Source organism: Colossoma macropomum, unplaced genomic scaffold (genome assembly GCF_904425465.1).
Source record: "Colossoma macropomum unplaced genomic scaffold, Colossoma_macropomum, whole genome shotgun sequence".
In the NCBI taxonomy this organism is placed as follows: Eukaryota; Metazoa; Chordata; class Actinopteri; order Characiformes; family Serrasalmidae; genus Colossoma; species Colossoma macropomum.
The window spans coordinates 14120522-14144649 of record NW_023494784.1 but is presented as its reverse complement, the minus strand read 5'-3'; the positions used below and the strand labels follow the sequence as shown (position 1 = coordinate 14144649).

The 24128-nt window shown below is 39.6% G+C and overlaps 1 protein-coding gene across 1 annotated transcript; it reads left to right on the top strand.

Annotated features, from left to right (window-relative positions):
- Positions 1–1968: 1968 nt before the first annotated feature.
- On the top strand, positions 1969–22875 carry rpgra (retinitis pigmentosa GTPase regulator a). The gene is made up of 13 exons (XM_036569049.1): positions 1969–2142; positions 2509–2634; positions 2755–2847; positions 2963–3025; positions 3134–3292; positions 3373–3522; positions 8133–8288; positions 8390–8545; positions 13111–13235; positions 13354–13608; positions 13728–13944; positions 14031–14104; positions 15653–22875. The coding sequence occupies exons 1-13, from the start codon at positions 2112–2114 to the stop codon at positions 19826–19828; spliced, it is 5781 nt and encodes a 1926-aa protein (XP_036424942.1). The 5' UTR covers positions 1969–2111; the 3' UTR covers positions 19829–22875.
- Positions 22876–24128: the final 1253 nt, after the last annotated feature.

The window sequence follows — 24128 nt, the reverse complement described above, 5'->3', positions numbered from 1 at the left end:
TTGTGGCTAACTACAATAGGTAATAGCTGTAGCTGCTACAGTTTTATGAAATGTATCTAATAGCTACAAATTTTTGTGTAGCTATAGCAATAATCTTCACTACAATTTCACTACAGGCTTAAGGCAATCAACACAAAATTTGAACCATAGAACGCGGTGGGCGAGTGGCAATTGTGCAGTCCTGACTGAGCCACAGAGAGTTCGAGCAAACGGTAACGCGCTGATCACCCCTTACTAGTAGGCTTAGCTCAGGGGTCAGCAACCGAAATGTTAAGAAAAGCCATTTTGTCCTTTCCACAAAAATGAAACCACCTTAGGAGCCACAACATTTTATGTCCGTTTTACTATCTTGGCTGTAAAATGTATCAGTATGTGCTAATGTACTAGTAAAGGCTAAACATATAACATAAACAAAAACACAGATTTACTTTGCTCTGCTTTAGGCTTTAGGTCAGGGAACTTTTCAGTGAAAGTAGAGTTTCTTGTAAAATGTCTCTCAACGTTTGTCTTTTTACAAGGCTGAAGTCAGCTTCTCATTTTCCAGCTTCTTGTTCGAATTGTCCCGTTCCACCTTAACTGTGTCTGAGGTGCCAGAATGTTCTGCTGCACCATTTAAGGTTGAAAGGGGAAAATTTGAACGAGAAGCTGGCAAAAGAGAAGCTAACTTCATAACTTAGTGTTTGAGCGTTTCTCGTTGCAGAATAAACATATCAGGAAACCAGCTGGAGTGATTATAAATGCAAATAAATCTGTTCATCAACAAATTATCAATGTACATCTTAAATCTTCCTCTTTGCTGTTTCATTAGCTACGAACTAGGTGAGGTTGTCTGCATTGTACACCAAATTGTTCGGTTTGTATACAGTTATTTTTGTTAGGAAAAACCTGGAATGATGACTTTGCCTTTACTTAGTCTAATTTTTTGTTGGATATCATGCCTTTGGTTGTGTTAGTTTCATTGTTGGCTACACTTAAACCTACTTTATGGTGATTTTTTTGTACATTTGCAGCTTTTCAATTGCATGTTTCTTTCTGGCACATGAGTAACTGCAGTATCTTGTTCACACTATCGGTTAGGCTTGTTTGGTGTGTCAGGTGGAGATTCACAAACATCCTGACAATCACGCTTTGAAAGCAGATAAAACATAGCCTCTACTTTTTCTGGAAAAGTAGCTAAATTGTAGCTAGCTACAAATTTTGGGAAAGTAGCTACAAAGTAGCTAGCTACTCTTTTTTAGTAGCTATCCCAACCCTGTATATATGTTTATGTCATGACAAGGCTTATGTAGGTGTTTAGCTTCGGTAAAGTGTTACCATCCAATGTTGTATCATTATGATTTTTTAAATAGTAATTAGTCTCTTAACACCCAAAATGTGCAGAAATACAACGATGGGGAAGGTAACACACACACATATTTTCAAAGCCGCTTATCCTTCTGGGTTGTGGGGGGAGCTGGAGCCTATCCCAGTGGTCATCAGGTGGAAGGCAGGAAACACCCTGGACAGGTCGCCAGTCCATCACAGGGGAAGGTAACAACCTGTTGCAAATTAATAATTTTTTTTGCCAACCTCCAAAGACGCTTGTGCCAGTGGGCCACATAAGATGATCCATCCCTGTTCTTTGGGTGATATTTTTCCCCAGTAATGTATATTCTAGTGATCTTTAATATCTTTATCCAGGAAGTGTTTAAATCTTTCTCTAGTAAAATTATAGGTGGGTAATCTTCAGCTAGTAATTTTTAATATCGTTAACTGGTATTCTTTGGCATTTTTGCTTTTTTGGTTTGACTGATAATCTTTTGTAACTTTGACTAGTATTCCTTTGTATCTTTTGTTAGTAATGTCTAAAATCTTATACATCTTTAATATTTTTGGTAATCTTTAGTAGTCTACCTTTGGCGAGTAATCTTTAGTATTTTTGGCTTCAATTTTAATCCGGTTGCCACAGCGCAGTGCACTTCCGGTTCTCCTGCAGCTGAGCGGTTTGATCTGCTGTGTACTTGAAGATGGTCGTCTCTGGATGTAGCAGCGACAGCCCAGGTGGAGCTCATCATCTAGATGTAGTGACGACAGTTCAGGCATATCACAGTAACTGAGGGGTGTAGGGAGAGATGACCAGAGAAACAGAGATCGAAACACCTGGTGAGAAGTGGATGGTTAATCTCTGTGCATTGCAGGCATTCACAATTTGCCAGTTAAATGCGCGAAAATGGTTAAAATATTCATTTGGCAAATGAAATTAGTTAGCCTCTTAGATCGCGTGTGTTTACAACAGTGAAAAACCGCGAATGTCTAAGACTGAGAGGGCGTTCTCTCCCTCCGTTAATCGTGTCCCTGAGCTTTGAGCTATTTTAGGACGGTAGTATTAGATTGGTGACATAAGCGCGTAAGAGTTTGCTGTTTGCCATGTTTGTTTGTGTGAATGAGAAACCTTTGCGTTGTGCAACTCTGTATGTTTTTGTGCCTTCATTGTGCATATTTTCCTGACCTTATAACTGCTAACTACAGATTCTGGAGCTGTATTTGCCTTTGGGAAAAATGAGATTGCTGACAACGTGCCCAGTAAATTTTGGCTGAAGAACGACAAACCTGTACACATTTCGTGTGGACATTCACACTCAGCCTTCGTGACAGGTTATAACAGCTATATAATCTATTAATAATGTGACCACAATGCGCGTTGCATTTTCAAGTGATTTGAAGACTCTCTCTGTCTCTCTCCCTCTCTCTCTGTCTCTCTCTCTCTCCCTCTAGAGCACGGTCGTCTGTTTGTGTTCGGCAGTAACAACAGGGGCCAACTTGGTCTGGAAACAAAAAGCCCTATAACCAAACCAGTCTATGTGAGAGGTTAGACACATACCTACCTAACAAACAAACACACAAACAAACAAAAAACTTATGAGGATGTACTATTTATACTGTGAGCAGAACTCAATAGAAATGTTATTTAATTTGATTACAGCCTTGAAAGGTGAGAGAGTTCAGTTTGCTGCCTGTGGGACCAATCATACTATTGTAAGCACTTGTAAGTACCCCAATATGGAACTACACAGCCAAGAGCACTAATAAAGAGAAGAGCTAGCTGATGACTAGCTGTATATGAGGCATTATGTTTGCATGTGGGTGTTCACAGCACAGGGTGAGATATTTGCAACTGGAAGAAACAGCAAGGGACAACTTGGTTTAGGCCACTGTGATGACAGAACCTCATTTGAGCAGCTCCACCCATTCTGTGATCGTGTTCCAATTAAACTGCTGTCTGCTGGATGCAACACTTCAGCTGCACTGACAGGTAACACTGTGTGTATGTGTAAGATGTAGTAATATCCAGCAGATATAATCTGATACCTTTTGTATGTGTATTTCTTGCAGTGGATGGAAGGCTTTTTCTGTGGGGCGATAATTCTGTTGGTCAGCTTGGTTTGGGGTCAGAGAAACATGCGTTGTTGCCACAAGAGCTGAAAGTGGGCCGTCCCATTATAGGTGTCTCATGCGGATCCAGTCATTCAGCTCTATGCACTGGTAAGATCCCCTTCACAACAAGTATTTGACTCAACCAATAGACCACAGCCAACACCTCTTAAAGGCATAGCTTGAAGAAAAACTCAAATTTGCTCAATTTTTTAGCCTGAATGCAGTCAGTTATCCAAGACATGTTGTGGTGTCTGACAGTTTTTTTTTAGTTTTGCACTGGAGCTATGAGACTAGTGTAGCTAATAAATAATAGAAACTTCTAAGGCTTGGAAATGTGATGTTATAACACAGTGTTTTATCTCACTATTGTGGCAGGGTACGTCAGTTCAGGCTGTTTAATAATAGTTAACAAAATAACTAAAACTAAAACTTTTCTACCTGCTTTCCCTGATTTTGGCTGTAGCTAATGGCCTCACTGTGTTGCTCTACATGTTGATCTACATGACTACCAGGTCACAGATTAGATCCGAATCAAGCAAAACAGACCAGAAAGCAGGGTTTAATCAGCTATTCAGATGCAGCTCTAATTATATGAGGCATCACATATCAACAAACAAAAGTTTTAACCTCTCAAAACATGCTGTTTTCCAGCTATACGGTAGGAGATGAAGTAAGTTAAGCTATGACTGGTCTAAGCAACATTAGCTGAGCTGCCGGACTATTAGCATTTACTTGTCTTTTTTCCTTAAAAACTGATTGCCTTTTCAGTACAAATGTAAGATTTGTGTGATGTAATATGGATTGTTATTGTACGGTACAGCAGTTCTGTCACTTAAGCCACACACTAGCTAGGAAAAAGTCTGTGAACGGTAAAGCAGGAAACTTTAACATGTGCAGATCACTATTACACTCATTAGCTATGTTTACATGCAAAGGTTTTTGCCAATCCGATTGAATACATTCCGATTACAGATTAAGACTGAGGTGTTTATATGCACACTCTATTCAACAATCTGATGGAAAATCTTCGTTTACATGCACACTGCAAGTAATCTGATCGAAAATGACGCGCATGCATGGAGTACCACTTAGAGTAAACGTTACCATGACGGCAAATCTCACGTGAGTCCAGAGTGAGGTGAGTTTTCAGTTGGCGCGCTTCTGTTTTTAATTACTTTAAAAATATGTCAGACTCAGAAAAATATACCTCACATGTACTTATAAAACAAGGGCGAGAGGAAGACGTTGTGTTCTGAGACAAATAAACGGGACGCCCGTCCCACCGCCGTCTTTTAAAGCTCAAAGCATAAACTTCGACCAGTTTCTGCTCCCACCATGCTGAACATTATAAACTTTTGCCAGAGCTGGTTTATGAGTTCTCTGCTTTTGCTATGACACGAATGCACATGCACAGTACGTACTTACACTTTCCGATTGGAAATGTATTTGGATACAGGCGTTTACATGTCTATTATTCTTCTATTTAACAGATAATTTACAGGATTACCCACCTCGTTCAATCAGATTGAAATTTGATTCCGAATGGCCTTAATCGGACTAGTCTATTCTGATTGAAGTGTATACATGGAGGTATTCTATTCCGATTGAGCTATTTGTCGCATTGTTAACGGATTATTAAGCTGCATGTAAACGTGGCTATTGTTTGCCAGTTTGTGTGGACACAGATCATCAATAAGTCTAGTTTCTTCACTATAAAGTTGCTTGACATTCTTCTGAAGTTGGTTAAGATGCTGTCCAATTTCATGTGATTATGTATTGTAGCATGTTTACAAAATATTTTTGGGATGTTAGTTTTAGGTTGTGTGTTAGAAGCCACCCCAGAGGGGTGTGTATATGTGTCTAGAAAGTACAAATAGTGCCCCTTTAATAGTGGTGAGTGCTATAACTGGTGTCAGAAGTAAAAGTTTAGCTGCTGGGTGGTATTCAGATGGTTTGGCCTCTAGCTGCTAGACTAAGCTGCTTGCAGCTAGTGACCTAGCACTCTACATGATAACTGAGGAGTATGACGCTGAGTATGCATCTTCAAGAGAGTCACAGCCTGTGAGTGCCAGGAGAGGACAGTGGTGATAAAAGAAGAGCCAGGCTTGGAGGCATCTGCATGATCAGAGGCAAGCCGCCACGGTGTACCATTCTCAGCTCCCTCATATCTGACAGAAATCCGGGTGCAGATGTGAACAATCTGGTGGTGTCCATGAGCTGGGTCTGGCAGTAAGCATTAAGACTCCAAAAAAGACTGGGAGGCTTTCCATGCAGTATTTGAACTGGAGGCCAGGTCATGTGAGTAGTTTGATGAACAGAAAACCCTGAAGCTAATGCTTTGTTTGACCAAAGATGCATTAGCTATTGCTAGACCATATCAAGAGATCTTATTATAGTGCATTGGTCGGGGCACTCTGGAGACATTTTGGGCAGTGTTTTTGGCCCAAGCTTCTTCAGTCTAAACTATGTAATCACCGAAGACAGGCAGGGGAACCATTAAGAGCTCCAGCTATCAGTATTGAGACTTTAGCTAGACGGGCATATGCTCACATGCCACCTTCTGTACGGACCGAGCTAACCCAAGACCCAAGGTTTATCATGGCACTGTCTCCAAATAAGATGCGCATCTACCCACAGCTGGCTCGCTCATGCGACTTGTCTATGCCCTGCCTGACTGGTGAGAGAGATAGTGTGGTCAGCAGCTTCACGGTACACAGATGTTACCAGTCCTGCAGTCTGAGCTGTGGGGGAGTCAAGTGTATCACCAAAGCTGGCATGGGCGGAGGAAATGACAGAACTGATCTGACACTTGGCCATAGCCATAAAGCAAGTATGATAGCGAGATAAAATCAATAAGTAGATTATTAAAACTAAAGTAACAAGTCTGTTTTGAAAATGTAGTGAATAAAAATACAGATTTTCTTCAAAAGTAAAAAGTATTAATTGACAGAAATACTCAAGTAAAGTACAGATACCAAAAAAAAATGACTTAAGTACAGTAACGAAGTACTTGTACTTCGTTACTTAGCGCCTCGGGTTGTGTGTTTCATTTCATAATGCCCTGAATGTTTTCAATGGTTTACAGGTCTGGACTGCTGGCAGGCCAGTTCAACACCCGGATTGTCTTACTATGGAGCCACCCTGTTGTAATATGTGTAGAATGTGGTTTGGCATTGTCTTGCTGAAATAAGCAAGGCCTTCCTTAAAAAAGTTGTCATCTGGATGGCCGCATATGTTGCTCCAAAACCTGTATATATCATTCTGCAGTAATGGTGACTTCACTGTCATTATTGCTGAATGATGGCAAGTCTTCCAAGCCATATGCACTAATGCATCCCCATACCATCATGGATGCTGGCTTTTGAACTGTGTGTTGATAACAAACTGCATGGTCTCTCTCCTCTGCAGCCCAGAGGACACATTGTCTATGTTTCAAATATTGATTGGACCATGGGGCACTTTTCCACTTCACCTTAGTCCATCTTAATTGAACTTGGGGCCCAGAGAATGTGGCAGTGTTTCTGGATTCTGTTTATATATGGATGATTTTGTTTATATATTACATGATAGAGTTTTACCTTGCATTTGTGGATATAGCGACAAACTATGTTCACAGATGGTTTTTGGAAGTGTTCCAGAGTCTGTGCATTGATTTCCACTAAAGCATTTTGTCTGTTTTAATGCAGTGCAGTCTGAGGGCCCAAAGATCACAGCCAGTCAATATTGGTTTTCAGCCTTGTCCCTTGAATACAGATGTTCTTTGAATGATCTGATGTAGCGTAGATGATGAAATTCCCAAGTTCTTTGCTGTTTTAAGTTGAGAAATGTTATTCTTCAATTGTTGCACTATTTGCTTGTGCAGTCTTTTACAGAGTGGTGAATCCCTTTCTTTGTTTACCTCTTAAAGACTTAGTCTCTCTGGGATGCTCTTTCTATACACAATCATGTTACTGACCTTAACTGACATGTTGCCAATTAACCAAAGTAGTTGCAAGATGTTTCACCAAGTGTTTCTTTAGCATTACACAACTTTACCAGTCTTTTGTTGCCTACCCCAACTTTTTTGAAACGTGGCTGGCATCAAATTCAAAATGGGCTTATCTTTTTCAAAGAACAATAACATTACTCAGTTTCAACAATTGATATGTTATCCTGTACTATTTTCCGTTAAATATAGGGTTTAAATGATTTGCACATAATTGCATTCTGTTTTATTTACATTTTGTACAGCATCCCAACATTTTTGGAAATGGGGTTGTAAAAACAAAATAAAACAGCAATTTCTTTAGGCTCATGCAGTGTAAGTGAGTATATGTAGCATGCAAACGAAGAACAAACCCTGCCAATACGATCATATAATACAGCACAATGTGAATACCATTCCCAAGCCTTATACCCCGACAATGTGCAAACTGAAAATCATCACGTCCCTCAAACCACAAATTAACGCCTTATGATGTTTCTCATACTGCATGATTGACACACTATTTGTACATTAGAATTATGTACAAAATTCACCTCTAGAGTAGGCCCCTATTACTGTTATTAGTTATGCAATGCATTGTAAATCACACTACCAAATAGTATCTTTTCAAGTTTCTCCTACTAAAAAAACATTGCCTCTAAATATCTTATCAACCATTCCTGATTCTGCCTTTGAAAGTAGTGTTAAACAAAGATCCAACAAGATTAATTAGGGATGCTTTTGTGTGTGCCAGACACTGGGGATGTGTTTACATTTGGCGAGACAGCAGACGGTAGACTTGGCCTCTCTGCTGATCAGCTGGTCAATCACAGGCAACCACAGCAGGTGGGCACTCTGGAAGGGGTGCTACAGGTAGCCTGTGGAGGCACACATACTCTAGCCCTAACAGGTGAGGGCTAAAATATATACACATACATACACATACATTGACACAATAATGTGATTCAGTTGCCCACTCTCTGTCTCTCCCTCTCTCTGTCTCTCTCCTAGAGAATAAATTGTACTCATTTGGTCGTGGTGAGTTTGGGCAGTTGGGTTTGGGAACATTTGTCTTTCAGGCAGATTTACCAGCTGCTGTTGGCCACTTCAGAAAAGGGAGGGTCACTTGTGTTGCCTGTGGAGAAAACCACACTGCCCTCATCACAGGCAAGCTTCACACACACACAGACAGACTCTTCCTCAGAAATATATGGAGGTGAAACTCTATCAAGATCTCAGGTTATAGATCTTATTGCATATTTTTGTGTATTTTTATTAGTATGTATGCCTGTAGATAGGTTTTTCTGTATATATTCTTCTTTTTATATTGTATCACCCTTATTATTATAACTGTCTTGTGTTGTGTGACTGCTATTAGCAGCTAAATTTCCTTCGGGAATCTATCTATCAATCTATCTAAGAAACTAAAAACAAGGGGCTCTATTTTTGTGATCTTAGTGCAAGTGCTGAAAAACACATATAGTAAGGATGGACATTTTAGTCTAATTTGATATTTTAAATTGTGAGGTGTTGTTGAAAAATATTTAAAAATTCTATATTGTATATTCAGTCTATACAAGTAAAGAGTCTAAAATGAGCTTGAGCTTGATGTTTCTCAGGGCTTTTCTGCAACGCTTTCAACTACAGGCAGGTCCGAGTCAAGTCTGAGACTTTGTAGTAGTTAACCTAAGTCTGAGTTAAGATTGAGACCAGATGTGAGTATATATAAAATATTTTGTAAAATAATATATATCCAAAAAGTACTATTATTTATTATTAGAAGTTTCCAGTCATCTGAAATGGAATCACTGCACTCTGCTGGTCTCAAGATCAATTTCCAAGTCCACCTTACCCTGAGACGAAGACATGCCTGATACCACTAACTTCTTGAGACCGGACCAGTCTTAAAGACCAGACTATATTTTAAGACGAATTTGTGCTTTTTTTTAAATCCAGGTCATTCCAAAGTGTTCTCATACTTCCTCTTGCCCCTGTCAGTGAGATACATTTCAAATACATTGTTTCATTTCAAAATATAGTCCACATTTCACATGTACATAAAGTACATTAAGCACAAAACACACACACACGCAGGGTAAAAGGGGCTAACAAAGCATGCAGAGAAATACGTGGACTACAGTTCTACTAATTGTAGATCTACAAAGTGCACTTGTGTATATATATAGATCTGATAAATTGTAGGTGTACGTAATGAAGTGAGTGGTCAGTGTACAGTGCTGTGAAAAAGTATTTGCTCCTTCCCAATTTCTTCCCTTTTTGCATATTTGTCACACTAGAATATTTCAGACCATGAAACTACTTTTAATATTAGACAAAGATAACACATAACACAAGTAAATACAAAATGCTGTTTTTGAATGATGATTTCATTTATTGCCCTACCTGGCCCTTATGTGAAAAAGGTAATTGCCCCCTTAGCTACTAAATCAACCAGTTAACCAAATTCAATTCACTAATGGGTTCAATTTCACTGGCCACACCTGAGTATGATTACTGCCAGACCTGTTGAATCTAAACATCACTTAACACAGAGAACCTTTCTGGCAATGCGAAGCAGCACATGATGCTAGATGATCCATAGATGGCTCCCAAGACTTTTGGGATAATATTCTGTGGACTGATGAGAAAGGTGGGACATTTTGGAAGACTTGGGTCCCATTACATTTGGCGTAAAGCTCACCCCAGACCATCACACTACCACCACCCTGTTTGACTGTTGGTATGATGTTCTAATGGTGGAATGTGTTGTTAGCTTGGACAAAGTGCAGGACCTGGATAACTTGTCATAGTTGATTAATTTTGCTGTCTATAAGAAAATCCTGAAAGAGAATGTCCACCTGTCAGTTTGTGACCTAAAGCTCAAGCACAGTTAGGTTATGCAGCAGGACAACGATCTGTAGCACACAGTAAGCCCACCTCTGAATGGCTCAAAAGAAACAAAATTAAGGTTTTGGAGTGGCCGAGTCAAAGTTCTGACTTAAATCCCATTGAAATGCTGCGGCAAGACCTTAAACAGGCAGTTCATGCTCAAAAACCCTCCAATGTAGCCGAATTAAAACAATCTGCAAAATTCCTCCACATCGATGCGAAAGACTCATCACAAGTTGTCACAAACATTTGATTGCAGTTGTTACTGCCAAAGGTGGCACAACTGGTTATTAGGTTTACTTTTAGGGGCAATTACTTTTTCACATGGGTGATATAGGTTTTGAATAAATCTTTATCTTCTATAAATGGAATGATCATTTGAAAGCAGCATTTTGTGTTTACTCGTGTTGTCTTTATCTTATATGAATATTAGTGGGATGATCTGATAACTTGTAAATGTGACAAATTAGCAAAAACAAGAAATCTGATGGGGCAAAGACTTTTTCACAGCACTGTTTACACTGTATACACTCACTGGGCACTTTTTTATGAACAACATACCCATACTGGGTAGGTCTTCTCTTTGCTCTCAAAATTCCACAAGATGTTGGAAACATTTCTTTGCGATTCTGCTTCAGTTCCTGCAGATTTTTCAGGGGCACTTTCATGCTGCCTGTTTCCTGTTCATGGATAATTTACCACAGCATGATTTCCACATATATGAAAACACCCGTTCAACACATTCAATACATTCAACTTGTCACTGGTGAGATTCAGTCAAGATGTTGACTGACTATCCTGCACATCTTAGTAACATCAGCAAAAGTCACTCTCAGTCAGACCCAAGGCCTTGATGGTTCCCAAATGGTCATCTTTTACCCAGATATACAAAGACAGATTTCCAACCCCTGTACCACAGGCCACTGCCATGTCTTGTAAGATAGATGGGTGATGGATATAAACAAGTCCTTATTTCATGTCACAGCATCCTTCTCAAGGAATATGTCACAGGCCTCACAGAGACACAAAAGCTAAAGAATTGATGATTATGGGAGATAATCTACATCTCTTCATGTTCTACCACATCCCAAAGGTGTTGTATTGGATTCAGATCCAGTGATTGTTTAGGCCACTGAAGAACACTTAACCCATTTTCATGTTCATGTAACCAGTTTGAGGCAACTTTTAGCCATAAGAAGATGGGTAAATTGTGGCCATGAATGGATGCAAATTGATTGGCAAAAATACTAGGCTGTGGATTCAAGCAATGATTGGTATTAAAGGGCCCAAAGTGTGCCAAGAAAAGATTCCCCACACCATTACACCACCTCCACCAGCAAGGACTTTGACACAAGGCAGGTGCCTCAGTAGAAATCGACACCAGGCTACGTTTTTCCAGTCTTCAGCTGTCCAGTGTTGGTGCCCACGTAGCCTCAGCTCTTTGTTCTTGGCTGACAGAAGTGGAACCCAACGTGGTCTTCTGCTGTTGTAGCCTATCCGCCTTAAGGTTTGACGTGTTCAAACCAGTTTGGCCATTCTCCATTGACCTCTCTCATCAACAAGGCATTTCTTTCCACAGAATTGCCACTCACTGGATATTTATTCTTCATTGCACCATTCTGAGTAAACTCTAGACACCGTTGTGCAAAGTGAAAATCCCAGGAGGTCAGCAGTTAAATCACCAAATTATACCAACAATCATGCCATGTACAAAATCACTGACATCACATTTTCCCCCATTCTGATCACTGGCATGAATATTATCTGAAGCCTCTGGCCTGTATCTGCATGATTTTATGCACTGTACTGCACTTTATGCAATCCCAGTTTTTGTGTATTAGATAATTGCATGAATGAGCAGGTTTACAGGTGTTCATTATAAAGTGCTCGGTTGAATGTATATGTTAAAATATATGCCTGGCCACATATTATCCAATTCAAAGCTTCTTTCACTAAGGTTTAGTAAACATAGCTAATGTAACACAGCCTGCCAGTAACACTTGAAGTGCTCATTTTAAATCTGTTTGAGAGAACTCTCGTTAAACAATTGAATGAATCACAATGAATAGCATAATAATAGTAAAAAAAATTTGATTTAAATAGAGCTTCACAACTAGAATAGATCAAAGTGGTTTACAACCCCCCAAAAGAATATATAAGTAACTGAAGGGAATATAGTGAAAAAATAGTAAAACTGGTATAAAAACACCAGTAGTTACATAACACTATGTTAAATTAAACCAGAAAAGACTGAAAATAGCTCAAATAAATAAATAAAAGCAGATAAAATAAATAAATTCTTTGAAAAAGTACTGTAATTTATTAAGTGTCAAGTTGTCAAGTAACAATAGTTGTTAAGTAGCATAACAGTAAGAGATTATTCCGAGAACAGCACAATGGTTTTTTATAATTTTGTGGTTTAACACAGAATTTAATCAATAGGTGCAGTCATATTTATGTATATTGAGTATTTTACAACTTACTAGACATTGCTCAGCACTTCTGATTTTAGTTTGGTTAAACATTCTATTTATTCATTATATGGTGTTCTGTTTATACTTTCTCACCATGACCAAGTTATTATAATATATGTAGGTCTTGTTAGGCAGTTTTGGACCAAATGGTTTTGTGCTGGCAGATGTTGAATGTCACACCCTGTGTTGTGCTGCTTCACACGTGCCAGCACAGACTGGTCAATATAAACTAGGTGCAAATGGGGAAAAATGTACTTACCATTAAAATGCTTCTGTGCCTGCACAAAAAAAGAGCCCAAGGTCTTTGTCACTATATGACATAGTAATAATGGTGACATAGATAAAAAGCTTTGCTGTGTTTTAATTTAGATAGTGGTCTCCTCTACACATTTGGAGATGGTCGTCATGGGAAATTAGCCCTTGGAGATGAAAACTTCACCAATCAGTTCACTCCAACTGTGTGCCAGCGCTTCCTTGACTACACTGTAATGACTGTGAGTTCCAGCCCATAACTTAACATGTGTATATGCATATGTTAAATGTCAACATTTGCCAAAGTTCTTTATGTATTTGTTTTGTTTGTACTTATGACTACATATTCATGCATTATAGGTTGCATGTGGGTCCAGTCACACGCTGGTATTTGCACACTTACGGCACCAAGAAAGTGAAGAGGTTTGTTTGGAAGATGAAGATGTCACCTACTCATGCCTAGACAGGTGTTATACCTCAATGTTGTTGGGACAGACACTTGAGGATATCCTTGAACGTACATCCAAACCTGTTTCACAGCCTTTTATCTTCCCTGCCTCTCTACCTGCCTCTCATCGCTGGAGCCTATCAGCACGTTCTAGACGAAGACAGCGGGTCGGAAACTCATCAGTCTTGGCAAACCATATGTTGGAATTTAGTGTTGTATGGAAGCATTATGTTGTCTTATGAAACTAATATATAATTTATGTATCTGTGTATTTGTGTGTGTGCAGGGTTCCTTAGAGCAATTTGGGGCATGCTTTCGCAATCTTCCTCCTTTAACAACAGGACTCGTCTCGCTGCCAATCTCCCAAAACATCCTTCTTCCCAAACCACCACCAAGAACCTCCAAAAAACATTCTTATGGATGCCCCCCCACAGATGGATCCACTGAGTCACTCAGTCAAAATGGAACTTGTTGCATCAATAGTACTGCTTGCACATCTTCAGGTACACACCTCAATTTAAATGCTAAAACATTATTTATTATTATTTAAGATGTTGAGAACAATTTATTTCTCTCTCTGATCATTAAGGCAAGTCTGTGAACAAGATTACAGAACACAGACAGGATTTCAGAGGTCCTCATGAATTTAGTCCTTCCAACAAGGTAAGTCAAAACTGCCTCTGTGTAATCTACAATGAAGTGCTGTGACAGTGAACTAAATTGGTTATTTTTCCTGCATATTTATAAAATTTGCATTAAAGATCAGAAGATTAATGAGTCTAAAGCACAAAATGTTAGCTTTTATTTATGGCTAATGTTTTTCATGCATCCTAAACCAAACTGGAACCAGAGCATGTGAGGGAAGACATTTCTGCTCCTTGCTCATCGTGTTTCTGTAATCATACTAGGTTTTCCATTTCACATCTCACATGTCAGAGAAACCCATGTCTGCTCCATATGGTCCATTCTTATAATGTCTTATAATAACAGGGCACTACATGCTTTATGTAATTAATTATTTAATTTATGGCCGTTATTAAACAATAATCAACACTTTTTTCAGATGGTATAGGCTTGAAGCCACGGCCCAGTCACGACCTAGAAAACTGCTGAGGGTAAACAAACACACATGCTTTTACAGGGTGATTCAAAAAGATTCATCCAATTTCAAAACGCCATATTTTTACAACCGTGAGGCACCTAGGAACCAATCACATACCAATTGAAAGAGGGGGTCATAGAGTTTCTGACTGTCATCAGCTCCCTTCAGTCTGCAAGGAGATGGTGACCCCTGAGCAGAAAGTGTTTTGCGTTCTCCACTTTAATTAGAATGAATCCGTCATAACGGTTCCACAACACTGGATGATCTCCAAAATCGCATTGAATGAGTGAGTACAGTGACACCCGACATGCTCAATTGAGTATGGGATGAATTTGACTATCACATTGATGTTGTCTGTACAGCTGGACGAGGTCATATTGAGCACAAATTACATAATAAACTTTATGCTCACTTAAACCATTTACAGTTTGGGCAGGCGCACGCCACAATCACCCTGTATAACCATCTTCATTATCCGTTCAGGAAAATGGATGACACAAGACTAACTCTTTGTAATGTCTGCAGAACTTTGTTGTGATTGATGAGAATTTCCAGTATGTAGGTCTGCCGAACAGTTCCACAGCACAGACACTGTGTGTGCCGTAATGTACAAGCTGTAGCAGTCTGCCCCATCGCTCATGTCACACAGAGGTATTGTTGAAAAAATACTGTTTGGCTCACAGGATCGAGTGATATGGAGTGATTTTGGGGGAAGAGAGAATAATGACATGCTTACTGAAAAGCCACTCCGAGCATGTCATTCCACTCCCTACTCCGCTCTCACTTCGCACCACTCACTTGCTCTGACTGGAACAATAATGTTTTAGGTATAGCCCTTAAATTTCAGCAGAGCATGAACATTGGCACAAATGGTTTGCAAGTGTTTCTAATGGTTCCATGTTCTATAATTAAACACAAAAATCTAATTACTCCAAAATAGTTTAGGGTGTAGGAAAAAACATAATAAAATTAAGAGAATAATTTTCATCTAAAGTACAGATTTCATGAATATACAGCACTAATGCTGTTCATTACATGAAAAAGATCACTTAAGCTGATAAAATCTGGTGAGAATGGCCGGTGACGAAACTTTCTTTATGTTTTGCCAGAAACCCAGGCAGAGAAAAGAGAAGATGTCAAGATTGATCTCTGTAGGACAAGCAAACATAAGGCCAGACATTACGCTTTGTGAGGCCTTGCCCACTAAACATCTGACTGGGTCTATGTCCTGTAACTCACAAAGAGACTGTTCATCCCCAGATAGTGTAAAGCATAAGAAATGCAAAACAGAATGTCCAGAGGCCTACATTCATGTAACAGAAACTACCATTGGTAGCCCATGGTCATGCTGTGAACCTGCTTCTAAAACAAGCATAAAAAATACGGAGGCTATCAAAAGTAAAAAAAAAGGAGTCAAGAATCAACAAACAACGGGCAAGTCATCTCACTTGAGAATGATGGAGAAAAACGCTGAAGAAGCCAAAACTAACATCAAACTAAAGATCAAAACTGAAAAACAAGACACATTTATTATATCCACGGCAGTGTATGGTCAAGACACTTCTTTGGGAAAAGTTCAACAGGAGCTCAAGTCAAGTCCAGGCAAAGTTCAAAAGCCAGCTGTCAAAATTCAAAAAGAGGTCAAGTCTACTGTAGCTACAGTTCATCAAGTAATAAGAACACCAACAAAAGTTCAAAATATGAAATCTTTGCATCTCATAGCACAAGACTCCAAGACCAGTACTACAGAGAGAGGCCCTAAAAAGACCAAATCTCTTAATGTACAGTCTAGTGGTGTTAAATTTCAAGAAGATCAATCAGACACTGTGGTAAATGTTCACAGAGGGGTAACATCTTCCCTCAGTAAGGTTCAAGAGGTCGATTCTGCTCCTTTCAGAGTTCAAGAGGTAAAGTTGACCCAAGCCAATGTGCAAAAACAGGAAACGTCCATACCTGTGAAAATTCCAGAAAAACTCTTGGATTCAAAAAAGATACAGAGTAGTACTAAAAGATTCAAAGGCAAGATAAAGGGCAAAAAGAGAAAGCAAAATGAGGACATCCACCAAGATGAAGGAGGGCAGGAGAAACAAAGTTCAGTTCACCAAAACCCCTTTGCAATGCGTAGTCCTTTATCCGCAGTTTCTTTACATGCCATAGGAGGGGAGGAGGTTGGAGAACAGGAGTTCAAAAGAATGTCAGAAAAACTAAAGGGCAAATGGTTGGAAGGTGACAACACAAGGTTTCAGCTTGAGCACGTATACCTCGAAAAAGAGTGTACAAGACAGGTCAAAAGTAAAAAAATTACAAATGACAGTGTCAAAATTGTCAGCTCACCCATTGAGTTCAATATGTCAACATTTAATAAAATAGCAGCCTCAGAAAAAAGCCAGGCAGTAACCAGTGGCATGCCTTTGTCCAAAACCAACAGCTCATTATCCAGTAAAACATCAACTCAATCCAAACAACAGTCAACGTCCAGCTTATGGTCAACCCCTGACAAAGAACAGTTAGCAATCCTTGGATTACCAAACACAGCAAACAATCAGTTGCCTTCCAGTAAGTCATCAAGCACAGCTAAAAGCCAGCCAACATCAAGTAACTGGTTCACTCCAACAATTACGCAGTTAGATGAGATAGATAACAGTCAGTCACCATTAAAAGAAAAGAAAATGGTTGGCAAAAAAGTGAATAAAAGCTCAATAAAACTCTCAGAACAAGCATTTGTAACAAAGAATCAAGAGATGGACAGGAAACCACAAGCCAAACAGAGCCCAACTCTGGATAATGTAGTATCTGTTCTATCATCCCTGGCTGTGGTTGGTTCTGTGCCACTTCTAATTGAAGCAGCAGAACATGGCATTAACAATAAACCCCAATCTGCTTCCTCTGAAACTTCACAAATTAGTGGCATTGCAAAAAAGCCTGAGTCATCTTCATATTCCTCTGTCCCATTACCCCAAGAAACAAATGGTGGTGCTGTACTTGGGAAGAGGACAGCAGTGCAAATCAGGATTCTTCCAGACCAGAAAGAAGAGAAGAACTGCATAGATCTGGACCAGCCAGCAATTAATCAAATCGAGGAAGACAAGAGCAGTACAAACATAGAAAACTACAGAAGAGGAGGTTATTCTGAAGCTGGAGAAACAGAACAGATTTCACATGGAGAGGAAAAGTCAAATAGGGAAGAACACCAGTCAGAGGAATGGGATATGAAGGAAAAGAAAAACAATGAGTTTAGGGAAGAAACTGACAATTCTTTAGTTGGGACAGAGGAAGAAGATGGAGAAAGAGAAGGAAGGGGAAACCAGAATGTAGCTGAAGGGAGTGAGGGAGGGAGAAATGAAAAAGAGGAGGACAGCTGTGAGGGAGATAGTGATGTTAAAGAGGAGGAAGATGGAGGAGACCATAGTGGAGATGAAGAGACTGTGGCAGAGGGTATAGAAGGGAGGGAAAGTGAAGGAGAGGAGAAAAATGAAGAACAAAGTGAGGAGGAAGAGAGTGGATCTGAAGAACATGAAGAGAATGACAGTAGTGACAGAGAGACCAGTAAAAGTGAAGATAAGAACAGAAAAGAGGTGAGTGGAGATGAAGGGGTTGAAGGAAAGGAGAGTGAAGAAGGAGAAACTGAAGCAGAAAAGAGAGGAAATGAAGAAAATGAAGAGGAGGGAGAAAGTGAGTGGGAGAAAGAGGAAGCAAATGAGATTGAGGTGGATAAGGGTGAGATGAGTGACAGTGCGAAGGAGGACAGAGAGGAACAAGAGAGTGATGGAAAAGAAGGTGGAGATGGAGAGAATGAGAATGAAGTTGAAGCACAAGAAGAAACAGAAAGTGAGGTAGAAAAGAGTGGGGATGAACATGAGGAGGTGAGCAAAGATGAAGAGACCATGCAGGGAGAAGGAGAGAGTGATAGTGAACAGTCATGGACTGAAGAAGAAAAGGAAGAAGGAAAGAAGGAGTTTGAGAATGAGGCATCAGGAGAGGAGGAAGAAAAAGAAGAACAGAGTGAAGATGAAGAGGAAGGAGAGAGTGAAAATGAAGAAGAGACAGAAGAGGGGGAAGAGATTGAAGGAGGAAGTGGTGGAGACGAACAGGCAGTGGAAGGAGAGAACAAGAATGAGGAGGAGGAGGGGGATGAAGAGGGGGCAAGTGAAGATGTTAACGGTGAAGAACAAAGTGACACAGAAGGTGAAGAGGAGGAGAAAGATGAACAAAAAGAAGAGCAGGAGGAAGAAGAGGTAGAATCGGAAGAAGCAGAAGAGGAAGCTCAGGATGATAAAGGAAGTGAAGAAGAGGAAGATGAAACTGGAGAGCAAGGGGAAGAGGGGGAAGAGGAAGGAGATGAGGGAGAAGAAGAAAGTGAAGAAAAAATGAAGGAAGCAAAAGAGGGTGGATGTGAAGATGAGGGCAAGGATGTTGAAGTTGAGGGTGAGAAAGAAGAGAATGAGGAAGAAGGGGAGGGAGAAGGTGGAGATGAGGGCAAAGAGGAGGAGGAGATAGAAGAAGAAGAAGAAGAAGAAAAAGAAGACAGACAAAGAATTCAAGGAGTACAAGAGGGGTTTAGCATTGCAGAGAACTCAAAGAGGGGCAGAGAACTTAAAACAAAAAAAGAAAGAGACAATGTGGAAATGGCAGGTGGAGAAGAAGGGAATATGGTAGAAAATGCTGAAGAACACAGTGCTGAAAACAATGGAAGAGAGAATAGGGAAATAGATGGAGAGGATCCAAAATCAGAGAAAGCAGAGTCAGAAGGAAAGGAAGAAATAGAGAAGAAAGTAAAAAAAATAGTGATTAAAGAGGAAAAGCAGAAGAAAGGGATGGAAGAAAATGAAGAGGTAAAAAGTAATAGAATCCAAAAAGAAGATGCTGAAGAAGCACAAGAAGAGGAATGTGAAGAGGAGGAAGAAACAGACTATGAAGAGAATATAAAAGAAATGAAAAATATAGAGGAAGCTGAAAAGGGAGAGGAAGAAAAGAAAGAGTCTGAAGAATCAGTGGAAGAAGAAGGAGAAGAAGAAGGAGAAGAAGAAGAAGAAGGAGAAGAAGAGGAGGAAGAGGAAGAAGCAGAAGAAGAAACAGAAGAAGGAGAAGAAGAAGAAGAAAAGGAAGTAATTCACAAGAAGGGATCTAAAGCAAAACCTAAAGCAGTGCCCCTGGCAAAGCAAGCAGTTAGAGAAAGAAATAAGAGAGACAAACTAGATCACCACACAAAGAAGCAAGTACCTTGTGCTTCACAGGACACTCAGTTCTGGAACAATGTCTTGCCACAGTATTTGGACCTGAAATGATTTCCATAGTCATGTATACAGAAACATACACTGCTTGGCCAAAAGTATGCAAATACCTGATCACAACTATATAAGCTAGTTGGCCACTGTTTGCTGCCGTTATAATCTCCACTCTTCTAGGAAGGCTTTCCACAAGACTTTGAGAGTGTGTCTTTAGGAATTTGTGCCCATTTAGTCAAAAATGCATTTGTGAGGTTGCACTGATGTTGGACGAGAAGGCCTGCAATTGATGTTCCAGTTCATCCCAAAGGTGTTCAGTGAGGTTGAGGTCAAGGCTGTGTGCGGGCCACTGGAGTTCTTCCACATCAGACTTGTCAAATCATGTCTTTATGGTTGTCACTTTTGTACTGGGGCACAGTCATGTTGGAGCAGGAAAGGAGCTTCCCCAAACAGTTACCACAACATTTGAAGCATATAATTGTCTAAAATGCCTTTGCATGCTGTAGCATTAACGTTACCCTTCACTTGACCTAAGGGGCCTTACCCAAACCTGGAAAGACAGCCCTAATCATAATCTCTCTACCACCAAATTTTAATCAATTTTAGCACTACGCCTTCCAGTAGGTACTGTTCTCCTGACATTCACCAAACCCAGATTCTTCCATCAGGCTGCCAGATAGTGAAACATGATTCATCACTACAGAGAACACATTTCCACTGCTCCAGAGTCCAGTGGCAGTGTACGGTCTCAAATGAACACTGAGAAATGCTGAAGTCTTAAAAGATAACTTTATGTAGCCTGTTGATTTCTTCTTTTGAACTGCTGAAACCAAATGTTCTGTATGTTAAGGAGCACCCCTTGCAGCCACAGGCATTCTTTTGCTCCAGAGAAGCCACATGAGCCTAAGGTCACCATGCTAAAATCCAAGCATTGGCTATAGGGCTTTAAAGCTTCCCATCATTTGCTGGTAGAGCAGGTTAATTGTGTTCTCTGGAGTGATGCCTCATCAAATAGCTTTGTGATGAGTTGGAGAGTTGAAGAGCTGAGTTGGAGACCTAATCATCCAACATCAGTACCTGACCAGCTCTGAATGCATTCAAATCTTCACAGCAGGGTTCCAACACCTAGTGTAAAGCCTTCTCAGAAGAGTAGAGGCTGTTGCTGCAGCAAAGGGCTCCTGTTGATAATCTTGTGTTCAGAAGAGGTGTTGGATGAGCAGGAGTCATACATGACATCCTGCACTATGCCACTCCCCAAAACTGGAACATCAGTCTGAAAGATGTCAATCAAACAGAAAAAAGCAAAAGGGGCAATACCAGATCAGTTACAAGTTCAAATAACATTATAGAATATGTCCTAGGACGTAACAGTTGTCCTTCATCAGTGGTCACAGGATGCTGCCCACAGGACACTGGTGGCTAGATATTTTTGTTGGTGGATGATTCTTAGTCCAGCAGTGACATTGAGGTGTTTAAAATAAGAAGAATGATCCACAATCCAAATAATGCCTGATCTCTGGTGGTTGTCAGGACCAAGGGCAGTCCCCTTCAACCCCAGGCCTCCAACATAATATTATGAAAAAAAAGATTTTTTTAATACTGGCTAAACACTTTCACTAATAACAGCTCTAAGTCTAAGTTCTAACTGTTCTAATTCTAAGTTCTCAAAAGATGTCAAAAAGAAAAGAGTCTTCAGACACTGAGTTCATGGAAAGAGGGAAAAAGGCTTCTTCTTTTGATATTAGCTTATTCTCTAATAGGTGCATCTTCATCCATCAATTTGGCCATAGCATATTGCGCTCACTCTTAAAAACTGGTTTTAGCTGGTTTTTACCAGTCTGCTTTACCTTTCAAAATCAACTTGTCTCTCTTCACTGGGTCAGTAAGTACACACAGGCTTGTCCGTAAACCCAGGTGCTTTCCGATCTCTATTTTTTATGCAGACACACCAAGGCCTACCCTTTGTGAGAGAATTAATATTCTCTGTTAGCCAATACTAGCTATTCGGTTATTGATTACAATATCAAATCTATTTGATTACTGATTAAGGGAATATTTATTCAAAATCTCCATCATGGTCCTGTGAGCATCCTGACCACCAGGGTAAAGAGGGCTAACAAAATATGCAGAGAAACAGATGGACTACAGTCTGTATCTGCAGAACTACAAAGTGCACCTGTATGATAAGTGGAGCTGATAAAATGGACAGTGATCATAGATACATGTTAGGTTTACCTAAAAAAAGTGCTCAGTGAGGGTATAGTGTACCATAAAATGAACTTGGAACTAACATGGATCATTGGTCTTTTTAAACAATTATTTGATGTTTTGTTAGCACAGTGCAAAGTGTTGCAAAGTGCCTTGGCCAAAAATTCAGAAATAACATTTTCCAGTTCCAGTATTTTGTAGGACAGTATAATCATCATGGGATAAACTACCTTTTAGCTAAAGTGCACAATTTCTATGTGCGTCATTGTTGTATGTTTATACTATGTATTTTATTTAGGGTATGTACTTTGTGAGGCAGAAGATGATTTAAATTAAAGGGAGTAATAAACCACTTTTTATGTTATCCTTCAATAACCTTATACACTGTTATTACCACATACCAGCTACCACATACTGTTCTGATTACTGTTATTAAACATTAATTGAAGTTATGGATATCACCTTAATGCAGTAGTAAAAATAGGTCTTGATAATGTGTTTTTGTTTGGAAAGAGGTGAAGGAAGATGGATAGAATACCCTAAAACTATCTCAGTAAAAGTGTTAATGAAATAATAACTCAAGTAGTTAAAGTAGCTACCAAAAAATAGTGTGAGTAGGGCTAAAGCCAGTTCCTCACGATACACACATAATTACATAATTTAGAGATTAGTTTCATAGTAGTTGCCAAATAATTAGGGTTGTATTGATTCACAAAAAATGTGGAAACAGCAAAAATAAGGAGTGCCTGAAAATGTGCCTTATGTTAACATGTTAATGTTTCTATTTTCTGTTCATTACAGGATTCAATATTGTAAAAATACAGTATTTTAAAATAATGTCCTAGGCGTATACTAATATTTTAGACGCTTTCCTCCCCAATCTAAAGGGCTTGCTTGTTTAATTTTTATTACACATCTGGTCATATAATCAGTCCAAATGAGTCCTTTATTTTCTGTTGAATATATTGTTCAATATTTGTATGCACTGAATTGAGAAGCTTGTACAAACAATTCATAGTGATAACTAAATAATAAACCTGTAGTTACGTGTTAAGGGGTTTCAAAACATGTATTAGGAAATAAATGTGCCTCTTCCTTACAAACATAATTCGATATTGGTAAAAGTTTGGGAAAAGATCAAGTAAGGTAACATGGAAGAAGAAGCATCCCAGGGGAATTACCCCCCACCCCCCATTTTTTAACTCTAATTCTTGTTTGATATTGGATTATACCATGTGTCAAGCTCCAGTCCATACATGCCAAAGCATTTGTGTTCAGAGTGTTAGATGAGGGATAACATAAATCTCTGCAGATATGTGGCCTGGAAGGAACCCAGTTTGACATGCCTGGATTTTAGTTATCCACAGGCACCTAAGCAATAGAGCAAGTGGAGCACATGCAGCCCCATTTTCATTAGGGACTGAGCAAACATACACATTTACTCCCTGACTTTTTATTCAAAATAGAGGTCTGGATGGGTCTGCATGGGACATGATTTTTAGTTCTGCTCTCCACTCCCACAGAAAATGTGCACCATTTGTCCCACGCCCACCCGCAACCTAAACATTTTGTTTCTACCCACAGTCCAGTTTACCCGGTTTCCATCTGTGTTGGTTTTCCTTAAGAGCACTTTCCACAGATGCGACCATCTGCCTTTCTTAAATAATATAATCCTTTATTAGTCCCACAACTGGGGAAATTTACAGTAAGGCACTCAAGCAAAGAGGTATCAAGAAGAGAATTAACAAACAAGGTTTTATCCTTAATTACTTAACAAGGTTACAGTTTGTTACTTATTAGCATATAGACAATATACATAACACCAAAGAGAAAATAATCACAAAATTAACAACAAACATACAACAGGTCTATAACATCTCCTCCTGGCTGTGTTGCGTTGCGCTAATAGCTTATCCTTACTGTAAACAACAGGGCTCTATACAGGATCTCCAAACATGGTCGTAAACGAAAAAATAAATAGAACAAGGATCAGGGCGAACTCTACAAGATTGGTGTCCGTACTGCAAAATCTTTTGACAATCAATCAAAAAATCTATAAATACTTGAAAAAGGGGAAAAGTACAGAAAGTAGGAAAAAGCTCAAAGGGAGCTGGAGCTGCTGCAGCAGGCTGCCACCCTTGCGCCACCATGT

Bases quoted from the DNA above. Each gene is read 5' to 3' on its own strand.
- rpgra (XM_036569049.1), top strand. From the start codon at position 2,112: ATGACCAGAGAAACAGAGATCGAAACACCTG. The intron at 3,523-8,132 runs GTAAGATCCCCT...TGTGTGTGCCAG, and splicing joins TCATTCAGCTCTATGCACTG to ACACTGGGGATGTGTTTACA. The intron at 8,546-13,110 runs GCAAGCTTCACA...GTTTTAATTTAG, and splicing joins CCACACTGCCCTCATCACAG to ATAGTGGTCTCCTCTACACA.